This window comes from Corvus kubaryi, unplaced genomic scaffold (genome assembly GCF_017639235.1).
Source record: "Corvus kubaryi isolate FWS band 111438036 unplaced genomic scaffold, C.kubaryi_AGA036_p1.0 37394, whole genome shotgun sequence".
Lineage (NCBI taxonomy): Eukaryota > Metazoa > Chordata > Aves > Passeriformes > Corvidae > Corvus > Corvus kubaryi.
The window spans coordinates 5,126,051-5,146,022 of NW_024581133.1; the positions used below are offsets into that span (position 1 = coordinate 5,126,051).

At 52.8% G+C, this 19,972-nt stretch overlaps 2 protein-coding genes across 3 annotated transcripts in view; one reads left to right on the forward strand and one right to left on the reverse strand.

Annotated features, from left to right (window-relative positions):
* The window catches only part of POLG (DNA polymerase gamma, catalytic subunit), an 11,225-nt gene extending 319 nt beyond the window's left edge, over window positions 1-10,906 (forward strand). The window contains exons 2-23 of the mRNA XM_042039547.1: window positions 335-959; window positions 1,254-1,449; window positions 1,845-2,012; window positions 2,259-2,405; window positions 2,619-2,698; window positions 3,120-3,302; window positions 3,427-3,587; window positions 3,804-3,927; window positions 3,998-4,222; window positions 4,372-4,489; window positions 4,659-4,730; window positions 4,845-4,967; window positions 5,148-5,308; window positions 5,423-5,476; window positions 5,574-5,691; window positions 6,132-6,267; window positions 6,377-6,623; window positions 6,704-6,826; window positions 7,121-7,289; window positions 7,557-7,765; window positions 8,852-9,009; window positions 10,104-10,906. Of these exons, the coding sequence (XP_041895481.1) occupies window positions 379-959; window positions 1,254-1,449; window positions 1,845-2,012; window positions 2,259-2,405; window positions 2,619-2,698; window positions 3,120-3,302; window positions 3,427-3,587; window positions 3,804-3,927; window positions 3,998-4,222; window positions 4,372-4,489; window positions 4,659-4,730; window positions 4,845-4,967; window positions 5,148-5,308; window positions 5,423-5,476; window positions 5,574-5,691; window positions 6,132-6,267; window positions 6,377-6,623; window positions 6,704-6,826; window positions 7,121-7,289; window positions 7,557-7,765; window positions 8,852-9,009; window positions 10,104-10,165 (3,615 nt within the window). The 5' untranslated portion in view covers window positions 335-378 and the 3' untranslated portion in view covers window positions 10,166-10,906. The remainder of the gene's footprint in view (window positions 1-334; window positions 960-1,253; window positions 1,450-1,844; window positions 2,013-2,258; window positions 2,406-2,618; window positions 2,699-3,119; window positions 3,303-3,426; window positions 3,588-3,803; window positions 3,928-3,997; window positions 4,223-4,371; window positions 4,490-4,658; window positions 4,731-4,844; window positions 4,968-5,147; window positions 5,309-5,422; window positions 5,477-5,573; window positions 5,692-6,131; window positions 6,268-6,376; window positions 6,624-6,703; window positions 6,827-7,120; window positions 7,290-7,556; window positions 7,766-8,851; window positions 9,010-10,103) is intronic.
* Window positions 9,673-19,972, reverse strand: part of FANCI (FA complementation group I) — a 24,405-nt gene continuing 14,105 nt past the window's right edge. Inside the window, exons 23-37 of one of the 2 annotated variants that reach the window (XM_042039546.1) lie at window positions 19,599-19,778; window positions 18,159-18,322; window positions 17,671-17,747; window positions 17,103-17,219; window positions 16,345-16,396; window positions 15,645-15,772; window positions 15,447-15,515; window positions 15,244-15,331; window positions 14,754-14,935; window positions 14,067-14,123; window positions 13,924-13,983; window positions 13,134-13,220; window positions 12,000-12,095; window positions 11,411-11,536; window positions 9,673-10,594 (exon numbers count right to left, since the gene is read on the reverse strand). In XM_042039546.1, the coding sequence (XP_041895480.1) occupies window positions 10,529-10,594; window positions 11,411-11,536; window positions 12,000-12,095; window positions 13,134-13,220; window positions 13,924-13,983; window positions 14,067-14,123; window positions 14,754-14,935; window positions 15,244-15,331; window positions 15,447-15,515; window positions 15,645-15,772; window positions 16,345-16,396; window positions 17,103-17,219; window positions 17,671-17,747; window positions 18,159-18,322; window positions 19,599-19,778 (1,549 nt within the window). In that variant the 3' untranslated portion in view covers window positions 9,673-10,528. Of the gene's footprint in view, window positions 10,595-11,410; window positions 11,537-11,999; window positions 12,096-13,133; window positions 13,221-13,923; window positions 13,984-14,066; window positions 14,124-14,753; window positions 14,939-15,243; window positions 15,332-15,446; window positions 15,516-15,644; window positions 15,773-16,344; window positions 16,397-17,102; window positions 17,220-17,670; window positions 17,748-18,158; window positions 18,323-19,598; window positions 19,779-19,972 lie in introns of both variants that reach the window. The other variant, XM_042039545.1, reaches the window with a different exon arrangement.

Below are 19,972 nucleotides of genomic sequence, written 5' to 3' on the forward strand. Positions count from 1 at the left end.
TGGGGGAAAACATCTGCACGGGGGAAAACATCTGTATGGGGATAACATCTGTACGGGGGAAAACATCTGCACGGGGGATAGCATCTGTATGGGGGATAACATCTGTAGGGGGGCACGGCTGTATGGGGGGCACGGCTTTATGGGGGAAAACACCGGTATGGGGGAAACCCATCTGTTTGGGGGCACCGCTGTGTGGGGGAAACGTCAGTATGGGGACACGGGTTTATGGGGGGCACGGCTGTACAGAGGGGTGCGGGACTGTACGGGACCCTGCGTGCATGGCGGGGGTGGTGGCCAGTGCTGAGCTCACCCCTCGCCTTTTCTCCGCCCGCAGCTCCAGCGGCCCGTGCCGGGGCACGTCCCGGAGCAGGGGTGGCGATGAGACGCGTGCCCTGGGTGCGCTCGCTGAGGGGCTGCAGCCCCCAGCCCCGGCGATGCCACTCCAGCTCCTCGGCCAGCAGCCCGCTGCCGCAGGAGCCGAGCCAGGAGCCGGCCGCGGGCCAGCGGCGCATGAACCCCCTCAACATCCAGATGCTGTCCAGGACCCTCCACGAGCAGATCTTCCGGGGCGCCCGGGTGCGCTACTCGGCGGAGGAGGTCCGGCGGAGCGTGGAGCACCTGCAGCGCCACGAGCTGTGGGGCAAGGAGACCTCCACGCTGCCCGACGTGGACCTGCGGCTGCCCCGCATGTACGGGGACAACATCGACGAGCACTTTCGCCTCCTGGCGCAGAAGCAGAGCTTGCCCTACCTGGAGGCGGCCAACGAGCTGCTGCGCTGCGAGCTGCCCCCGCTGCCCGAGCAGTGGGCGTGGAAGCTGGGCTGGACCCGCTACGGCCCCGATGGGCGAGAGGAGGCTGTCGACTTCCCCGAAGAGCGGGCGCTGGTGTTGGATGTGGAGGTGTGCGTGGCTGATGGCCAGTGCCCGACGCTGGCCGTGGCGGTCTCGCCGCACGCCTGGTGAGATGCCGTGCCAGCAGCGATGCTGGGGTCACAGCATGGGTGGGGAGGAGGCAGTTTTGAGAAGGATGGGGATGCTCCTGAGCAGAGCATCTTCCTGCAATCCACTGCTGGCTTGCAGGAAAGACACAACGCAGCCCCAAAGCGTGGCTCTGGAATGTGTGTACTGCTTGGCAAGTGCAGCGCTCCCCAGGGTGGGTCAGCTCCCTCCCACAGGTGGGGTCCTGCTCAGCGGCCCATGGCACTGCAGGTGCTTTGTTTGTGACAGCTGCTGGTGCCACATGTCCCCCGCAGGTACTCGTGGTGCAGCAGGCGACTGCTGGAGCAGCGTTACTCCTGGTCCAGCCACCTCACCCTGGCTGACCTCATTCCCCTGGAGAGCCCAGCAGGTGCCAGCTGTGCCAGCAAACAGGACTGGATGGAGAGAGTGGTGGTGGGACACAATGTGGCCTTCGACCGGGCGTTCATCAAGGAGCAGTACTTTATCCAGGTAATCCATTGAGCCTTTGCTTTGTACTGGCAGCTGCAATTCCTTACCCAGATAATCATTTGCATTGGCTCTTGAGGGTTATTTTGATAGATGCTGTTCTGCACAGGTACCCCAGGTTTGTGTTCACCTTGTCCTGCAGAGCAGGCTGAGGTTGGATCCCTTTAGAGGAAAAGGTTCTTGCATCCTGTAAGGCTGCTGGAGGCTGCAGGGTGACAGCTGGGGAGGTGGCAGGAGCCTTTGAGCAGCTGACAGCCTGCACTGGGCATGCTTTTGGCTCTCAAAAGGGGAGTGTGGGAGGCAAAGTTTCCCTTAGCAAAAGCAGCTTGAACAGAGGAATTGCAGCTCCTCCAGCATATCCCAAACCCTCACTTTTCTCCCACTGTGTTGTGTCCCAGGGCTCCAAGATGCGTTTCCTGGACACCATGAGCATGCACATGGCCATCTCGGGGCTGACAGGCTTCCAGCGCAGCCTCTGGATGGCTGCCAAGCACGGCAAGAGGAAGGGGCTGCAGCAGGTCAAGGAGCACATGAAGAAAACACGCAGCAAGACAGAGGGGCCAGCGGTGAGTGAGGGAGCTGAGCTGCTGGCAGCAGTGTGGGTGGCAGGGGACCGTGTGCTCCTGTGATGGGGCTGTTTGCTCCTGTACTGGCAGAGTGGGAGCTGTTGGAGCAGCAGAGTGAAGCTCTCGCAGCACATTTCAGATAAGGTGGCCTTGGTTTAAACTGGAGCAGCAGCATGCTCTGCTCCTCCTGATCTTGGCTGCAGCTGGTCCTCCTCCCACACTGCCTGACCCCCCTGCTGTCCACAGATCACCTCGTGGGACTGGGTGCACGTCAGCAGCATCAACAACCTGGCCGATGTGCACGCACTCTACGTCGGGGGGGAGCCGCTGGAGAAGGAGGCACGGGAGACCTTTGTGAAGGGCACCATGGCTGATGTCAGGAGTCACTTCCAGGTGCCATTCCACCATCCTGACAGGCAGCAGGAGCTGGAGAGGGGAGCAGGGTGGTAGTAGTTGCTGGGGTAGTTTCTATTTTGCTGCCCTCTCTTGCAGCTTTGTGTGTGCATGGGGCTGTGACCTGCTCTGGGCTCCTGCAGCCCCGATGCCTTGCCCTGTGCTGGCAGAGGGGTGGCTGCTTTGCCTGCTCTCACCTGCTGCTGTCCTCAGGACCTGATGTCATACTGTGCCCGTGATGTCCAGGCTACCCATGAGGTGTTTCAAGAGCAGCTGCCACTGTTCATGGAGAGGTGAGAGCTGCCAAGTTCTGGCTGGCATTGGCCAGGGGGCTGTGGGCTTGGTGGGCAGTGGGGAGGGTCACAGTCCCTCTGGGCATGAGATGTGGCTCCTCTTGTCCTTAGGGTGTCCTGAACCTCTTTTCAGGAGGGACTTCAGACCCCTCCTGTGTAGGTGAGCAGGAATAAACAGCAGCACAGTGGCTGGGCAAGGTGAGCAGGCTTCCTGAGGCAGCCTGGAGCTCTACAGTTTTGGGGTTGTTGCACAGGGCAGGCAGAAGATACAGAGATCATTACAGTTTAGAGGAAGAGCATCGAGGATTGTGTGAGGCTGGGAAACTCTAGATGAAGACACGTTTGTATCTGTTGTAGTCTGGTGCTTCCAGGGCAAATCCTCTCTGGCAGATATCTAATTCCTTGCTGCTTTGGGGCCCAGGTGCCCCCACCCTGTGACATTTGCAGGGATGCTGGAGATGGGAGTGTCCTACCTGCCGGTCAATGGGAATTGGAAGAGGTACCTGAATGATGCTCAGGGTATTTACGAGGATCTGCAGAAGGAGATGAAGAAGTCCCTGATGAACCTGGCCAACGATGCCTGCCAGCTGCTGCACGAGCACAGGTACCGTGGGCTGGGGCTGCAGGTCCTGCTGGAAGGAGCTCAGGCACCAGGTGGTCCATGGGGGGCTGTGGGTGGGTGTGAGGGACAGAAGCAAAGCTGTGGTGTGACAACAGTGTATCATCAGGTACAAGGATGACCCTTGGCTGTGGGATCTTGAGTGGGACACACAGGAGTTTAAGCAAAAGAAGAATCCAGGGAAGAAGAAGAAGAAAGGCCAGGATGGGAACAGCCAGGTCTCCCTGGCAGCAATGGATGCAGAACAGTCAGCGCAGGAGTGGCAGGAGGGTGAGCATAGGTGATCCCTGGGGAGGAGGGATGCTCCAGGGCTGCCTCCCCAGGAGTGCCCAGACAAAGGGACAAGGTTTGTTGGTGCTGCGGGGTAAATCATTGCTGGCCTGTGTCCCATGCAGCTGCATGTGGTGGGGGACTGGTTTGATGTCCCTGTCCCCAGAAGGGTGGCACAGAGGACCCTTTGCCAGACAGTCCTTCTTGCCCCACCAGACCCTGGTCCCCCCAGTGAGGATGAGGAGCTGAAAGTCCCTGCGAGCCAGCTCTGTCTGGAGCGCCTGAAGGAGACAGTTGCACTGCAACCCAAGAGACTCCAGCACCTGCCAGGCCACCCAGGGTGAGTTGGGGACCCTGGGTGTCCCCAGGGCTTGCCCTGTGCTCTCTGACCCATCCCTGCTGCTCCCCAGCTGGTACCGCAAGCTGTGCCCACGCCTGGAGGAGGAGGGGTGGGTGCCTGGCCCCAGCCTCATCAGCCTGCAGATGAGGGTGACCCCGAAGCTGATGCGCCTGGCCTGGGACGGCTTCCCCCTCCATTACTCGGAAAAACATGGCTGGGGATACCTGGTGCCAGGACGGCAGGACAATTTGCCAGCAGCCCCTCTAGAGACTGATGGCCCCTCCTGCCCACACAGGTGAGGGGATGTAATGGGGTGCTGCGCTGGGAGCTGCTCCATGGGGATATCTGTGGGAGCTCCCCGGAGCCCTGGCACTGTGCCCAGGAGCTGCCCCAGAGCCTTGGGCCCTGTTGTGGGTGCATCAGCCCTCCCCTCTCCTCTGCCAGGGTGATCGAGAACCTGTACAGGCAGCACTGCCTGGAGAAGGGCAAGGAGCAGCCCCCAGGGCTGGAGTCTGCTGTAGAGGACGAGCTGGTGATGGACAGCAGCACAATGTGGCAGAAGGTGAAGGAAGGGATGGAGGGTTCCCTGGTGGGAGGGAGGGGTGGGGCTGTGCTTCTTCCTGAGTGCATGCAGTAACCAGCCCTATGTGCAGCTCCAAGTAAGAAATTCCCTTTAATAAGGGAGGATTGGTGTTTGATCTGGTTTCCCCCACGGTCCCTCTCTGCTGCAGATGGAAGAGCTGAGCCAGATTGAGGTGGATCCAGAGGAGAAAATGAGCAAAGCAGGCCAGAGCCTGGTGCTGGTAAGGAGGGGTTTCCTGTGGAATGGGGTGGTGGATTGGTCTCTCTTTCCTTGATTTCCCCCTCCTGCCATGCCTGAAAATGTTCCTGGCATTGTCTCACTTTGCTGGTCGCAGGAGGAGATGGAAGAGCTGAGCAAGCAGGCAGAGATGAGGAGCCAGCCCTCATTCCACCATGGCAATGGTCCCTACAACGATGTCAACATCCCTGGGTGCTGGTTCTTCAAGCTGCCTCACAAGGCAAGCTGGGGCTCCTGGGGCTCTTCCTGTCCCCACAGTGCTGCTGGGACCCACGTGATCTCATCCCGTGGGGTTGGGTGGGGGAAGTCCATCCCTGTAGCTGGGACAGGAGAATGCACAGAGCTTTGCTGATGTGGTGTGGTGGCTTGCTGAGCCCTGACACCTCTTCTGCTGCTAAAGGATGGGAATGATAACAACGTGGGAAGCCCTTTTGCCAAGGATTTCCTGCCCCAGATGGAGGATGGCACCCTGCGGGCTGCTGTGGGCCGCACCCACGGGACAAGAGCCCTCGAGATTAACAAAATGATCTCGTTTTGGAGGAACGCTCACAAGCGGATCAGGTGAGCAGCTGCTTCCATGGTGACACCCCTGCAGGTGGAGGCTGTGTTGAGACAGGGGAGTTTGTGTGGATGCACAGGGGAGCTCAGCATCTCACCTGCCTTGTGTCCTCCCAGTTCCCAGATGGTGGTGTGGCTGAAGAAGGGGGAGCTGCCTCGTGTGGTGACCAGGTATGGGGCAGAATGATCCAAATCTGGACTGTTGCTCCCTTTACCCCGCGCCAGGAGGGCTCTTGCAGGATGATGCTCATCCTCGCCTCTGTCGCAGGCATCCTGACTATAACGAGGAGGACAGTTACGGAGCCATCCTGCCGCAGGTGGTGACCGCAGGCACTGTCACCCGCCGAGCAGTGGAGCCCACCTGGCTGACGGCCAGCAACGCCCGGGTATGGCCACGCTTGGATCCTTGCCAGGGGTGTTTTGGGGCTCCCTCTGTGTTTTGGACTGATGGGAGCTGCTTGGGTTGGAATAGGAGTTGGATATGGATGCTGGGATTTGTGGTGGCAGAGCCAGTGCTGGGGTGCTCTTGTTGATGTGCTTTGCTGTGGGAGAGGGGAAGGAGTTGGCAGAAGCTCTGGAGCTTAAGGATGTGGTGAAAGGGAAAGAAAGTACCAGTTTCTGTCCTTTCTCAAGCTCCCCTTCTTCTGTGCTGGAGTAACCAAGTGGGTGATGCTCCACCATGGGTTAAACCCGGTTTTTGACACTGAGAACAAAACTTAGGAGCACGGGGAGTGCTGTGCCAGCACACTGTGGCTGTGGGAGGAAGGCTGCTCCTGTGCCATGGAGGAGGAGAGGGATGTGCTGAGCTTGGCATCGTGTCCTGCAGGCCGACCGGGTGGGCAGTGAGCTGAAAGCCATGGTCCAGGTGCCACCCGGCTACTCCCTGGTGGGAGCAGACGTGGATTCCCAGGAGCTCTGGATCGCCGCCGTGCTCGGCGAGGCGCAGTTCGCTGGCATGCACGGTGAGCCGGGGCTGCGCCGCGGGGGAGTGGCTTTACTGGCCAGGGCGGTGATCCCCCCGATCCCAATCCTGATCCCGCGTGGTGCCCACCCTCTGCTCCGCTCCCGCAGGCTGCACGGCCTTCGGCTGGATGACTCTGCAGGGCAAGAAGAGCAACGCCACGGACCTGCACAGCAAAACGGCCGCCACCGTGGGCATCAGCCGGGAGCACGCCAAGGTCTTCAACTACGGGCGCATCTACGGGGCGGGGCAGCCCTTTGCCGAGCGGCTGCTGATGCAGTTCAACCACCGGCTCACGCAGCAGCAGGCGCGCGAGAAGGCGCAGCAGATGTACGCCGTCACCAAGGGCATCCGCAGGTGGGTGCTGCCCGGGGACAGCGGGGACCCGGCTGCTGGCAGTGTCCCACGGGAGATGGGTTACTCGCTCTCCCCTCCAGGTTTCATCTCTCCGAGGAGGGGGAGTGGCTGGTGGCGAAGCTGGACCTGGCTGTGGACAGGGCGGAGGATGGATCGGTGTCGGCCCAGGATGTCCAGCGGCTCCAGAGAGAAGCCGTGAAGAGGTGAGATTGGCTGACCCTGCACAGCTTTGTGGCGTTGGGATGTGAAGTGGAGAGGGCTGCAGACCGATGGGCAGTGGGCAGAGAAGGCAGATGGGGCTGGATAGTCTTGGTCCACCCTTCCTGCTGGGCCAGGGAGGTTTGATCTGGGGGCTCTCAGCCTCACCCACTCTCCCAGTGAACAATTAGCAGGGTCTCATCCTGCTGCCCCAAACCAGGAGGGAGTGTTTGAGGATCTCAAATGGGGACCTGCAGCCCACTCCCACACTCTGAGTAAACCTCCCCTCTGCCCCACAGGTCCCGGAAGGGGAAGTGGAATGTGGTGGAGCAACGAGTGTGGGTTGGAGGCACCGAGTCTGAGATGTTCAACAAGCTGGAAAGCATTGCCTTATCCCCCTCCCCACAGACCCCAGTGCTGGGCTGTCACATCAGCAGGGCCCTGGAGCCTGCCATGGTCAAGGGGGAGGTAAGGATGTAGCTCTGGGCTGCTGAGATTTTGGCTTTGCTCCTCTTCTCCAAAATGGGTACCTGATGTTCAGCCCCTCTTAGATTGCTGGAGACCCACTAGGCTCTTGCAGCCATTCAGGGAACGCACTGTGCCTTTATCTCCATGCCATCAAGAAAACTCAAGCACCCTGAGTTGAAGAGATTTCTCCCAGGAGCTGTCCTGTAAGGGTACCGTGCCCTTGACTGCAGCGCTCTCTTACTGTCCATCTGTGTCTCCTTTCACCAGTTTGTGACCAGCAGAGTGAACTGGGTGGTGCAGAGCTCGGCTGTTGACTACCTGCACCTCATGCTCGTTGCCATGAAGTGGCTCTTTGAGGAGTTTGACATCAACGGGCGCTTCTGCATCAGCATCCACGACGAGGTGCGGTACCTGGTGCAGCACCAGGATCGCTACCGGGCAGCCCTGGCCCTGCAGATCACCAACCTCCTCACAAGGTGAGATGTGATGGCTCTGGTGTCTCCTGGGGAGGGGCAGCAGTGACTCTGGAGAGGGACAGGCAAGCCCCAGGGGCTGGAGTTGGCTTTGCCTACAGCAAGCTGGTACAGAGCAGTTTTCTTCTGCTCAGGGCAAGTTAGCAGCACTGGAGGCTGCAGTTCCTTCATGTGTGACTCAGGTGGCTATAAATGGACCTCGGCTTTGATTTCCAGGGATAATATACTGGCAAGAGGGGGATATCATCAGTTTCTGGCTCCTGCAGTGATGGGGCCATTCATTGGCTCTGCTGGAATGAATCGCCTCCTGCTCCTTTCAGGTCTGCAGCTGTCACATGGCAGCAGCCTTTGGGCTTGGTTGAGGAGCTGGGAGCCTGAACCTGTCCCATCCCTAGTCCCCTGCTGCCTTCAGGGGACAGCAAGGGGCACGGCTCATCTCTGTTGTGAGCACCAGCACTGTCGCCCCTCCCACAGTGTGCTTGGGGTGTTCCTGCTGCTTCCCTGCCCCATGCAAAACTAAGCTCAGCCTAGAAAGCTCCTGACCTCAAAGGGCTCCTGTTGATCCAGCTGTGGCACAGGCAGCTTTGCCAAATCCCCCTCCCAGCACCGTGGGGTATTTGGTTACACGGGAGCTGGCCAAGGTGAGCTGTTTGTCCCGTGGGGAGGCAGGGATGCTGCAAACAGCCTTTCTGCAGCCGCAGCGGGGACAGGCACCCTGACGTTCCTGCCTTTGTGCCGGCTCCTGCGAGCACAGGGCTTCCTGCTGGGAAAATCCCGCATCTGCTCTGCCTGCCAGAGAGGATTAGCCAGCAGTGAGGGCCTGGATTCTTCCCTTCTCCCCAGGAGGCTCCATTACTTCCAAGGAGGCACCGTTACTGTTCCTCCCATGCCCACTTTAGCAATACTTGACTCTCTTGCTACCCAGGACTTAGAAAACATCTTGTCCCCCACCTGCTGAGTGATGTGGGTGCAGAGTACCTTGTGAGGGGTGGCTGGCCAGTGTTTGGTGAAACTGCCTGGTCAGAACTGAGTGTGACCAGGCCAAGGGTGATTGTCCAGCACCATCCCACCTGCTTTCTCATTCTCCAGGTGCATGTTTGCCTACAAACTGGGCCTGCAGGATCTGCCACAGTCAGTGGCTTTCTTCAGTGCGGTGGACATTGACCAGTGCTTAAGGAAAGAGGTGACCATGAACTGTGTGACGCCATCGAATCCCACGGGGATGGAGAAGTACGGCATCCCTCAAGGTGAGCGGTGTCTGTGCAAGCTGCCCCCTGTAATCATCTCTGCACAAGCAGAGCACTTGGCCTAAGTAGTCATTCCCTCAGGGCTCCTCTGTTCAGCTCAGGCACCTCATAAGCCCCTTGGTTCCTGACCTCTCATCTGACCTGCGGGGCAACCACCGTGCTGGAGCCTGCCCCTCTTTCCTCAGGCCTCGTGCAGTTTGTGCTGCTGCTTCCAAATATTTGTGACAGTGATGAGCCAGGCCTGGCTCTGTTCTCCCATGCTATGTTTGCTTTGTGCTCCTCAGAGGAGCCCTCCTGTGCACTTTTAACACAGCCCAAATTTAATTTCTCCTCTGAAAAGAGGCACCTCAACAACCTTGGCTATTTTGCCCTGCAGACCCAAATATTTCCATCCTTCATTCCTTTCCCTCCTTCCCCACTCTCCCTTAGCCCACCACAGCTCTTTTCAGAGAACTGCAGTGGTGTTGCTGGGTGCTTTCTCAGCAGCCCCAGGGCCTCAAGTCATCCCTGTCTGCACTCAATGTAACCTTCTAATTGTTGCAAGCAAACATTTAACTTGTGGCTGGGAAAGCAGCTCCTCCTCACTGTGCAGCAGCTCTTTCCCAGATAAGGGAAGAACCTGCCCTCAGATTTGTTCTCTCAGTCACTGCACACACCAGATGCTCCACCCTTAAGTACCCTTTATTAAGAGTCTTACAGGCAAAGGGTGCTTTCAGAAACAGGATTTGTGCTCTGTAGGCAAAAAGGGCACTTTTCACCAAGAACAAGGCAAATTAAACAAGTGCATCGCAATCAGGATCAGCAAAACGTAACAGCAAAAACGTGTCAAACCAGCCTGGGCAGAGGAAGCTGTGGCCTCTCGCTGCTCAGGAGCTGCACACAGCAGCTTCAGCTCCAAGTCAGAACAGCACACATCCCCAGCTTCCTACTGGTGCTGGTTCCTTCATTGTCACCACCACCCAAAACAGAAGTTTGAATAAATTTAGGGCTTTCTGTGCTACATGCTCTGAACTAAAGCAAATCCGAAGCATCGCTCTCTTACGTTGCACAGTCTGAGTGTCCTGCAGGGAACTGACTGTCCCCTTGTCTTCCAGGGGAAGCACTGGATATATATCAGATAATTGAAATAACCAAAGGTTCGCTGGAGAAGCAGTGACGACACCAGAGTGCCAGGACAATTGTCCAGACGGCGTGCCAAAGCCTCATTGTCCTTTCAGAAGCAGATCTTTTGGCAGGGACTGATCCCAGTCACTCCCTTCCCTTTTTGCTGTAAGGAGGGATGTTCCTGGGGAAGATCTTGTAGCAGCACCTTTGAATAGCAGAGGCACTTCTGATGGCAGCAGCCAGCTGTGAAACCTGAGACGGGGGCCAGAGTCAGTCCCGTGGACTCAAGAGAAGAAGTCATAAGTATTTGGCAAGAGAAGCAATAAACCATCATCTCTGGATCTGCAGCCTGCGAGCAAGGCGAGTCCACCATGGAACAGACACTGTGAGAGGAGGCAGCAGCAGCAACCCCCGTTTATTTTTTCCTCTGTCTCTTCTTTTTGGGTTCCTGGTTCTCATCTGTCTGCTCCGCTGTGCTGCTCTGGAGAGGGGAGGGAGAGAGCAGCATCAGAGTGTGATTGTTTTTGTGTGAGTAGTCTAAGGAGTGTTTACCTAGAGCAAGAAGCCAGGTGTACAGAACAGGATTTAGCTTTTTTTTCCTCCCTAACATAAGGACCTGAAATGGAACTCCTGTCAGCCACTGAGACTTTCCCCATGGACCACCCACCTTCCCAATTCATGCTTAGACCACAGGCTACCAGTGGCACAGAACAGGGACTCTGTCCTGGGTTTTGGCTTGTTGAAACACTCAGGAAAATATGGACAGAAGCACCAATAAAAACCTGGACAATCAGCAGAGTAAACTGTTTATTTTTCTTAGCCAGCACAGGTGGCACTGCCATCACCAGCACTACCTAGCAGAGATGGCTCTGAGAATGATGCCTTGCAGAATTTGCCCTGCCAGGTCTTTATCTACAAAAACCTGCATACAAAACCACTTTGCATCATTCTGCAAAGGTCTGATCCTGGCCAGGCAGTAGATCCTCATGTGTAATGCTGATAGACCTCTCTGCTTTCTGAGGCAAAGAACAAGGCCTAAGAACAGTTTCACTTCCTCAAGACTAGGGACACAGAGCTGGTACATGAAAATAAAGGCCACTCAAGGCAGAGGGTTGGGGTGTAGGGGGTGTTCTGAGAGAAACTGTTCACTCCTTCCTATCAGCTTAGTATTAAAGTGAGAGCTAACCCAGGGAAGACAAGCTGTCCTAACTTCACACATTCCTGCACAACTCACAGATACAGCTGGCTTCTAAAGAGGAGGATGCCTATCAGTAAAAGCAGCTAAATGAATTCTGACCTGGTCATTGTGTGGCTCGTTCTCAGCATCCTCCGAGTTGCGCTCCTGCAGGGCACTGTCCAGCACGGACGCGTTGATGCGGAAATCCCGGGAGGTGCTTAACTTCATGTACTGCATCAGGTTCACCTGCAGCAACCAAGGGGGAAACAGGCAGGGGAAACATGAAGCCATGAGCATCTTAGCTTAGTGTTCTACCCTGTCTAGTCCTTTGCACAGCACTGGGACAGAGTCCCTCACAGTAATAACGCAGCATTGAAGCACGAAGTGGGTGAAAAAGCACCTGCCCCCATGCAGTGCAGGGGCCCATTTACATCTTCCTAAAAGCCAAGTGATTGCCAGTTACTCTCACGTTCATGTAGGACCTTGTTGTGGCACATTTCACGACACAGACTGGGAGAGAGTGAGGAAAGGTGGTACGAGGTGTGCATGTTCCTGCTCCACCAGAAGCCACAGGTCACAGGCAGGACTGATGTGGACATGGGCTGGCATCAGTGTGGCAACAATTCAGCAGTGTTGGGCCAGGAGCATGGGCAAGGGCTGAAAGGTCCTTACACCTTCCTAATTACATAAGATCTCTGCTTTACATTACCTTTGACTTCTTGGAGAGGTGGATAAGGAACTTCTCATACTGCTCAATTGCAAAAATCAGGTTTGGGATTGGCTTGGTCTCCCGAAGCACCTTGGCCTGAAATGCAGAGAGGAGTGAGATGGGTCAGATTTGGGAGGGAACAATGGCACTGTAGCCTGACATGAAGACCATAACATTCCCAGTTTAGAGAAGAGTCTTCAGCAGCTTTGCTCTGTACCAGTGCTGCCCCAGCAAGCCTTGCGAGCTCTGTCACTAGTTTTAAACTGACTCCCAGGATGGTTCTGCAGTGAGGCTCTGCTGTGCATTGTTTTGTGCTCTGCCCGCAGCCCACAGCCCTGATATCCCTGTCAGCAGCTCCTCTGCTCCAGCTCTCCCAAGGCATCACAAGCACAGGCCATCCAGGCAAGGAGCACCCTGACATTTCACCACATTGTTGTCCTGCTTATTCACCACCACTGGTGCTCGTTCCCCATGGTGACAGAGGGGTAAAGGACATGCAGCATTTCAGCCCATTCCCATACACTCAGGGAAGAGCTAAGCAGATCATGCCTGTGGCTTTTAAACCCTTAACATCACAGGAATGTCTGGGACAGCTGAAGAGACGGAGGAAATGCTGCCTGGGAGCACAGACAAAGGACATCAAGGACCAGGAACCTGCCAGCCTGTTCACTTGCTCCCAAACAAATAATCCAGTTGTTTTCAACTGCCTTACTTGAGTGGAATCCATTCCTTCTTTCATCTTTAAATGTACTGATAAAATTAAGAAACACTTAAAGAGGATGCAATATCGGTTCCAATAAATTAGCCCATATCTGTAATTTCATAGCTTACCCCGAATGGCAAAAATACCAGACAAGGCAGACTATCCAGATTGACCTTTGTTTCATGTCCATGAGATTTTAAGATGCATTTAGTGAAGATGGCCCTTTTGTTATGTTTTTTTTTTGTTGCATTTTGTTTGTTTGTGCTTTTTTAGACTTTTCTCTGAAGTTACAGTAGATTAAATTCGATTTTCACTTAAAGGCCCAAATGGCAAATTGTCTGGTGATCTGTAAGAAGCCACCAGGTACCAGAAGCCTCGAGGTACGATCCTGCAAATACAGCCCATGTTCTAATGGAGTGAGTCAGTCTTACCATGACTGTAGAGACTGCAGCAGCTTCATCCTCTTTCTTCTTCTTTTTCTTCTCTTCTAAAAAGCTTAAGCTCTCACTGTGGATGTTCTGAAGGAGGATGCCAAAAGATGTGTCATTAGAGGGTAAGCAGGGAAGGAAATGCCAGCCAAGAAAGGCCAGAGAAGTCCTTGCTCTGGCCAGCTAACAGCATTACCAGCTAGGTAACAGAAAGGTAATGACATAAGGGTGGAATTTGGGATGATCTCAAAAAAAGATAAGGAAAGAAAAACTAATTTCATAATTCACACATTCAGAAATGTGAATGTGTGAGAAGTCCCCAGCAGTGATAGCTCTGCACACCCCAACACCTTCCCCAGTATGTTGTACAATTCCTGTGGTCCTCACACAAGTACCCAGTTCCTCTCCAGGCAGATAAATCCCAGCTCCAGCACCGCAGTCTTTGGCACCCACATTGCTTCACACTGTGATGACTGCAGTGCTGTTGACCTTTATTTGCCATTGTGGTTAACAGCAGTATTAATCTCATCGAAAAAAACCCCCACATGAACAGAGGGGAAAAAAACCAGCAAAAACCCAGCTCCTTCCCTGCTCAAGCAGAAATCAGCATGCTCAGTCTCAATGGTGCTGAAATGTCTTATACTATATTTGACAAAGTAAAGCTTGAACTGTAAGAAACTCAGGTCATGTCAAAAAGATGAATAATCCCCAAGGGTGCCCATGTACTGAAGCTGATACACCACTCAGCACCAGACAGACTGGCTGTGATTCTGCCAGTTAATTTAGGCCTTACCTGTACGTAAGTAATGAATGAGTAACACTGTGGGGTCAGATGGGAACCTGAGAGCTTCACCTGCAAAGGAGCAGAGAGAGAGGCTGGTGTTACTCCTAACTCAGGGCAATGAGCCATTTCCCCAGAAATTTGCTCACACTCACCAGCTTTTCCAGTCTTCCTGGAATCGTACTTGAGGTGCTGCGGCAAGCCTGGATGTACTGCAAGGAAAACATGAGTTCCTTCTAGGTGTGCTGTTCCCATCCTGTATCCAGGCAGAGCTCAAAGCAGCTCATACAGTGGCACAGTGGGGAGGGCAGGATTTGCACAACAATCCTCCCCAGTGGCTTGCTACATCCAAGGTGCCATGTCTGCAATCCAGAGCTGTGAGAGGAGAGCTCTGGGGCAGTCACCACCTCGTATCAAAGGAGCTCCACAGGCCTGTGTTTCATGGCCCAGGTTCCTCCAGGTTCTGCTTCAGGGAAAGGGAATGAGTGGCAAGGGCAGGAGTGGTGAGCACTGTGAGAACGCTGTGAGTGCCCTTCATTGTGCACACAGTTGTGTGGAGGAACCCACAGGACACGCTGGAAACAGCAACTCCAAGCCATGCAAAGCCAAATTCAGCTGGAGAGAAGCTTTCCTTTTATCTCCACTGGTACAACTATCACTGCTCAGAAAGGTCATGAAATTGAGGGCATGAAAGCCAATAGAACAAAGGCTCAACTCCTGCAAGGGATCAACAGCCCAGTCCCAAGCCTAACTGCTGCCAGGGGTCACTGTGAGCTTGCTGCAGCAGATGGGGAGAAGGTTTTTAGCTCAGAGGGAGCCCACTGTCAGCAGAGCACACTCACGTGTTTGATGAGGGAGGTGAGAATTGCGTATGTCTTGCTGAGGCTTCTCAGCAGTGTGTCCACACAGCTCCCTGCTGGGAGTGCAGTCTGCACCAGCTCATGATAGACTGTCAGCAGAGTTCCCAGCTGCAGAATTACACCTTTCTCCAGAGCCTGAGTACGATCTGATGCCTGAGAGGAGTCTTCTAGAAGAAAGAGATGAATATCTGGTGAATGCGTGTCTAATGAATCCAGTTGTGGGTGGGAGGCACAAAAGCCCATCTTTATGTCTGGTGTATAAAGCCCCAGTGGGGCAAGGGGAAAATAATAATAATGGAGGGATTTTGTGAGAACACCCTTATCTCACTTTGTTCATGTAGAACCAGCTCAAGGCAGAGTTTAACCTGCCCTCAGATGATGCTATCTCAAAATCCTCAAATATCTTTTTGCTCTCTGTCTTCATCTGTTTTTGACAAAGGTGTAACAGTAAGAACTGGACCACTTTCATTACCTGATGTGTCTGACCCCAGACTGGTGAGTTTCTTGATAAGCCAATCCACCTCTTCAAGGACCTTATCCACCTGACCCAGAACCAGCAGCTGAGACAGAAACCAATAACAAAACAGGTTTTTGGAGGAGTTTGGCACAACAGGAACCTGCAAGCTGCTCTGAGCACAGTAGCCCTGGACACTGCAGGTGTCTGTTCTGACTCACACAGACAGTGGGGGCTGCAGTCTTGGCATTCACTACGGCGAAATGGCACCGGCCCTCCACTTCTATGTCCTGAGCAGAGGAAAGAAAACAAATTCTGGTGAGTAAAACTTTTAACTGCTGTCACATAGTTTGCATCAGAGATGCACTTAAACCTGACAGCACTGTGTGATGAAGAGCTGAGCTACTCCTGCATCATACCTGATCTATGTCTCCCAGGCAGGCGTGGATGTCTTGTGCAAGTTCCCGCAGGAGACCGACAGGGCTCTTGTAGAGAACGTGGACACTGAAGAGCAGAGACAGCAAACCCTTGCAGCAAGAAATGTCCTCTGTAGGGAAGAGAAAATAACACACTGCCAGGTGCAGTGCTTGCCTAGCTACTTAGGAACATCAGACATCCAGTGAGGGGAAGTCTCAGATTCAGTATGGATTTAACAGTAGGTAAAAATCCTATCAAAATACTGCAGCTATCAAAAATCCAGCTAAAAGCGGGATTTAAAACATCAGGCATCCCATGCGAGAGTGCAAAGGGAAGTATGGCACACTGGAGCTCTTGGATCGTGGAAAAATGGTGACCAAAAGCACTGAGGAAGTGCAATACAAACCCTGGCAAGAGTACTGTCTTTCCAGAGTATAAATCCCAATTTGAGCCTAAGTAACAAGGGAGAAAAGTCAAGTGAATGGCTTCCTTTCCTTCAGAAATGCTAAAAGATTTAGAGATGGAGTTCCTTCCCTAATACTTGTGCTTATAATCACAACGTTGTAGCAATCTGCCACAGAATGGGACCTGAATCTATCTTGACAAAGAGGTAAAACCAGGACAGACCCCAGCCGAGCATGTATGGGTCTAATATCAAACCTGACACATCACATCTAAACATGCTCCTCAAAGCTTACTTACCAAGAGCATTTTCTTTGCAAACTTTGACTGTCCAAGTCAGGAACTGAAGGAACTATTTAAGAGGAGAAAAGATACCATGAGTTTGAAACAGAATTCAAAGCACAAAATAGTAACAAAAATTTAAGACAACGGATCACAGCAAAGGAAGATGAGTAGAGCAGCCAGCCATGATCTGTGAAGTTCCACAAGGAACACTTAGCCTACTAACAGGTCAAAAGCTGAGACCCAGGACAGGGTAATGGCTATACATTCCCCTGGACAGAGTAACAGCTCCATTTAATTTAAGGTAAATGATGACTCCAGACTTCTGGCACAGTTACTGCAGTTCCTAGCTTGTAAAATTGGGGCACTTTAGAAAATGACTCCTTGCGTGGAAGGAATTAGGCACTCAGCCAGTTTGGACTGGACACAAGTCTGCTGGCCTTTTTTGCCTCTATTCCCATGTGGAGGCCATACCACAACTAGGCTATGTTAGGAGTCCCTGCTCAGGAAAACAAATCATTCAAGTGTCCAAAGGCAGGATCAGAATGTGCAGGAGTGGGATGGCAAGGCAACTGCCTCTGAAGTGTCCTTGCAGGCGTGTGACAGGAGAACCCTTCACAGTGTAACAAAACTGTCCCTTTGACCTGGTGGGGTCTGTGGGAGGAGGCAGGACACACATGTCAGAGCCCACAGATGCCAGCCCCATCTGATAATCTCCTTCCCACACATATGGCTGTGACATGCATCCCAGCCACCACATGAAGGCTGAGGAGCACCTGCTGGGAGGCTGGATCCAGGAGTTTGGACAACGTGGAGAGAACGGTGATGAGTGACTGTGTTTCCTTGGCGTTGAAGTCATCTTCAGCACTGCTGAGTTGGTTCACCAGGGACCTCTGGTCATGGGAAGGAAAACAGTCCCTGAGTGTGAATACATGTTGCAGAAGCAAATAACCAGAAACTGTGGCAGAAAAAGGGATCAGCAGCAAGGAGAATGACAGGGAGTACAAGAAGAGGACTCTTCTCAAGAACAAGTGCTGATTTTTGTTAGGAGTGCTTACATACAGGCCTGCACATGGTCAGTGTGACTTTTAGAATACTCAGGTAAGTTTATGCTGCACTGAAGAACTGAGAGTTCTGTAAATACACATGCACTTCCACCCAGCTCTGCAGGGCATCCTGAAGAAGCTTTCCTTAGGGATCAGAAACCTTACTGAACTGCTAGTGAATCACTGCCACAGTTGCTATCACATACTCAGCCCTGTGGTCAAGCAACAGAGAGCTAGCAGTGTTTCCTGCCAGAATCCCAAAGGCTTTGGAACACTTGCAGCACACAGTGGTACTCACCTGAAACTGTCGGATCTGGAAGGCAGCTTTCTCTGTGACATTAATATCCGTTTCTTCTGCGTCACCATCAGTAATATCTGGCAGAGACAGAGAGGTGCAGAAAAAAAGCTAAATGCCAAGAGCAGAATACAGGATTTATTTCTAAAAGTGGGAAAGACTGCTCACAGCTAGAGGAGGAATACAGACTGCAGAACCACGGTGAGCAGAAAAATGTGTTAAAGGCAAACTTCAAATAGACAAATGCTATATCAGACCCCAACTATCCTCTGTTGACAGACTGAGAGCTCTATAAAGGCAGGTAAAATATATCTCTGGAACTTGTCTCTGGTATGAAAATCTATGCTACTAAGCCCACCTTGTTACAGAGAGACAAGAACCAGACCCATCTCTCCCTAGTGATGGATAAAGGGTGCTGGGTCCCTACGTGCCCACAGGTGGGCTGGAACCTGGAGAGTAGAAACCAGAGCAGAATTTTACCATGTGCCTACCCAGGGCTTGCAGAAACTGGGGGATCCTGGCAGAGTACAGCTGCTGCACCGTGTTGAAGATCCGCAGCAAACCTTCCAAGCACAGAAGAGAAATGCTTTTGCCCTTCTTCTTCCCTGATTCTTCAACAACGGTGGGAATTGAAGTGTACCTCCAAAGCAGAACCCTGTGGGATGGGAGATGAGATTTACTCCAGTAAAGCTGGCTGCACAGGGCAGGAACTAGATTCTGCTCTTAGGATTGTATTTTTAATATAACTAAATTGGAAGGTCTTTTGCCTATAGGAAAAGGGTGGGGGAAGAGATCTTTTTTAAGAAGATTTTATTTCAATGTCAGCAAAACAGCTACTGCATTCTTCCTGCACAGCTAAATAATTTAATTCTTTCCAGGTGCCAAGAGACCTTCCAATCTCATTTCAAGTCCATCTTTATACACTCATTTCTTCCACCCAGCTTTCCCTCTTTCTCAGACTACCCTGACCACTGGTGTCAAATCTGCCAGTGACAAAAAGAGCTTTTCTCGCGGCAGTTTGGATCTGTGAAATGTCAGAATTCACTACAGGGCTCTCTATAAATAAAATCAGAAAGGTAAAGGCAGGCAAAGCAAAGTAAAAAGCTGTGAGGAAAGCAAAATTGTTTGGCCCAAAGGAGACTTTTCTGTTTGTAGGCAAACATCTTTTTCCTGCTTCCCTAAGCCCACTTCTTCCCTTTTTTGTTCCCTCTCCTTTCTTCTCATTAGTTCTGTTGCCTGCACAGATGATCTTATTCTGTTTCAATGTCCAATCACGCAAAACATGTAGCTCACATGTAGTCCTAATGACTGCAACAAAAATAGCCTCTATTATTTGGGGCGAGACACAAAACCAGCATTATGCATGGCAGGGGTAATTTGCATTTTGTGCTCTCTGCTGACTGGGCTCTGAAAAGACCCCATGCAGATATGACCTAGATTCCAAAAGACATTTACATGGTTCACATTCTTGGATTTCCAAAGGATTAGATGCATGAATGTCTTCAAGCATCTTGCAGAAGTCCTAAACAAATGCTTTCTAAAGCTTGTGTCCCTCATGCATCTGTTTTGTTCCATAGCTCAAAGTGAATTTTAACTTCACTGCATTCCAGAGGCCTCAAGAATCCAGCCTGTAATCATCTTACCTTCTCTGTGACAATGAGTGATGAACCAGAAGTCAGAAAGAGGATGAAAATTTTTGATGGCATTTGGTTCTTCCAGACCCAGTTATTAGAGCTGTATCCCTCCCTATGGCACAGAAACTGTAGTGCCTCCATGTGATTTCTCAGGAGCACAGAAAGGCAGTGACTTCAACCCAGCAACAACAACTGTTTGACACAGTTAGGGACTGCATTCTCCTTTCAAAACCCCACCTGAGAGTCAAAAATCCCCCAAACGCATTGCTGATGTCTCCACATGCCACACTGACTCACTGTGTGATTTTGCAGAGGTGCTGGAACATCTTCTCTGGATTTTGTCCATCTGGCCCGTCCGTTTGTCCCATCTCCTCCAGCTGCTGCACCTTCTGCAGAGCGACGCTGACAGCGTAGCGGAGGAATTCCGTGCTGGAGCGCAGCACGGCCAGGCTCTCCTCGTGGCTCTGGGTATTGTCCCTGCAGGGCCAGGAGAACTGTCAGAGAACTGGGGATGCACAGGAGAAGCTCAGGGATGGCCTAAGAGATTCAAAACTTAAATATGCATTTACAAATAATATCACTGACTGAACTCAGGGTGGAAAAGACCCTTTGTTTTGGTAGCTTGTAGGGAAACACTCGGGAGGATAGAGTTGCACCAGCTTTTCCAAGCA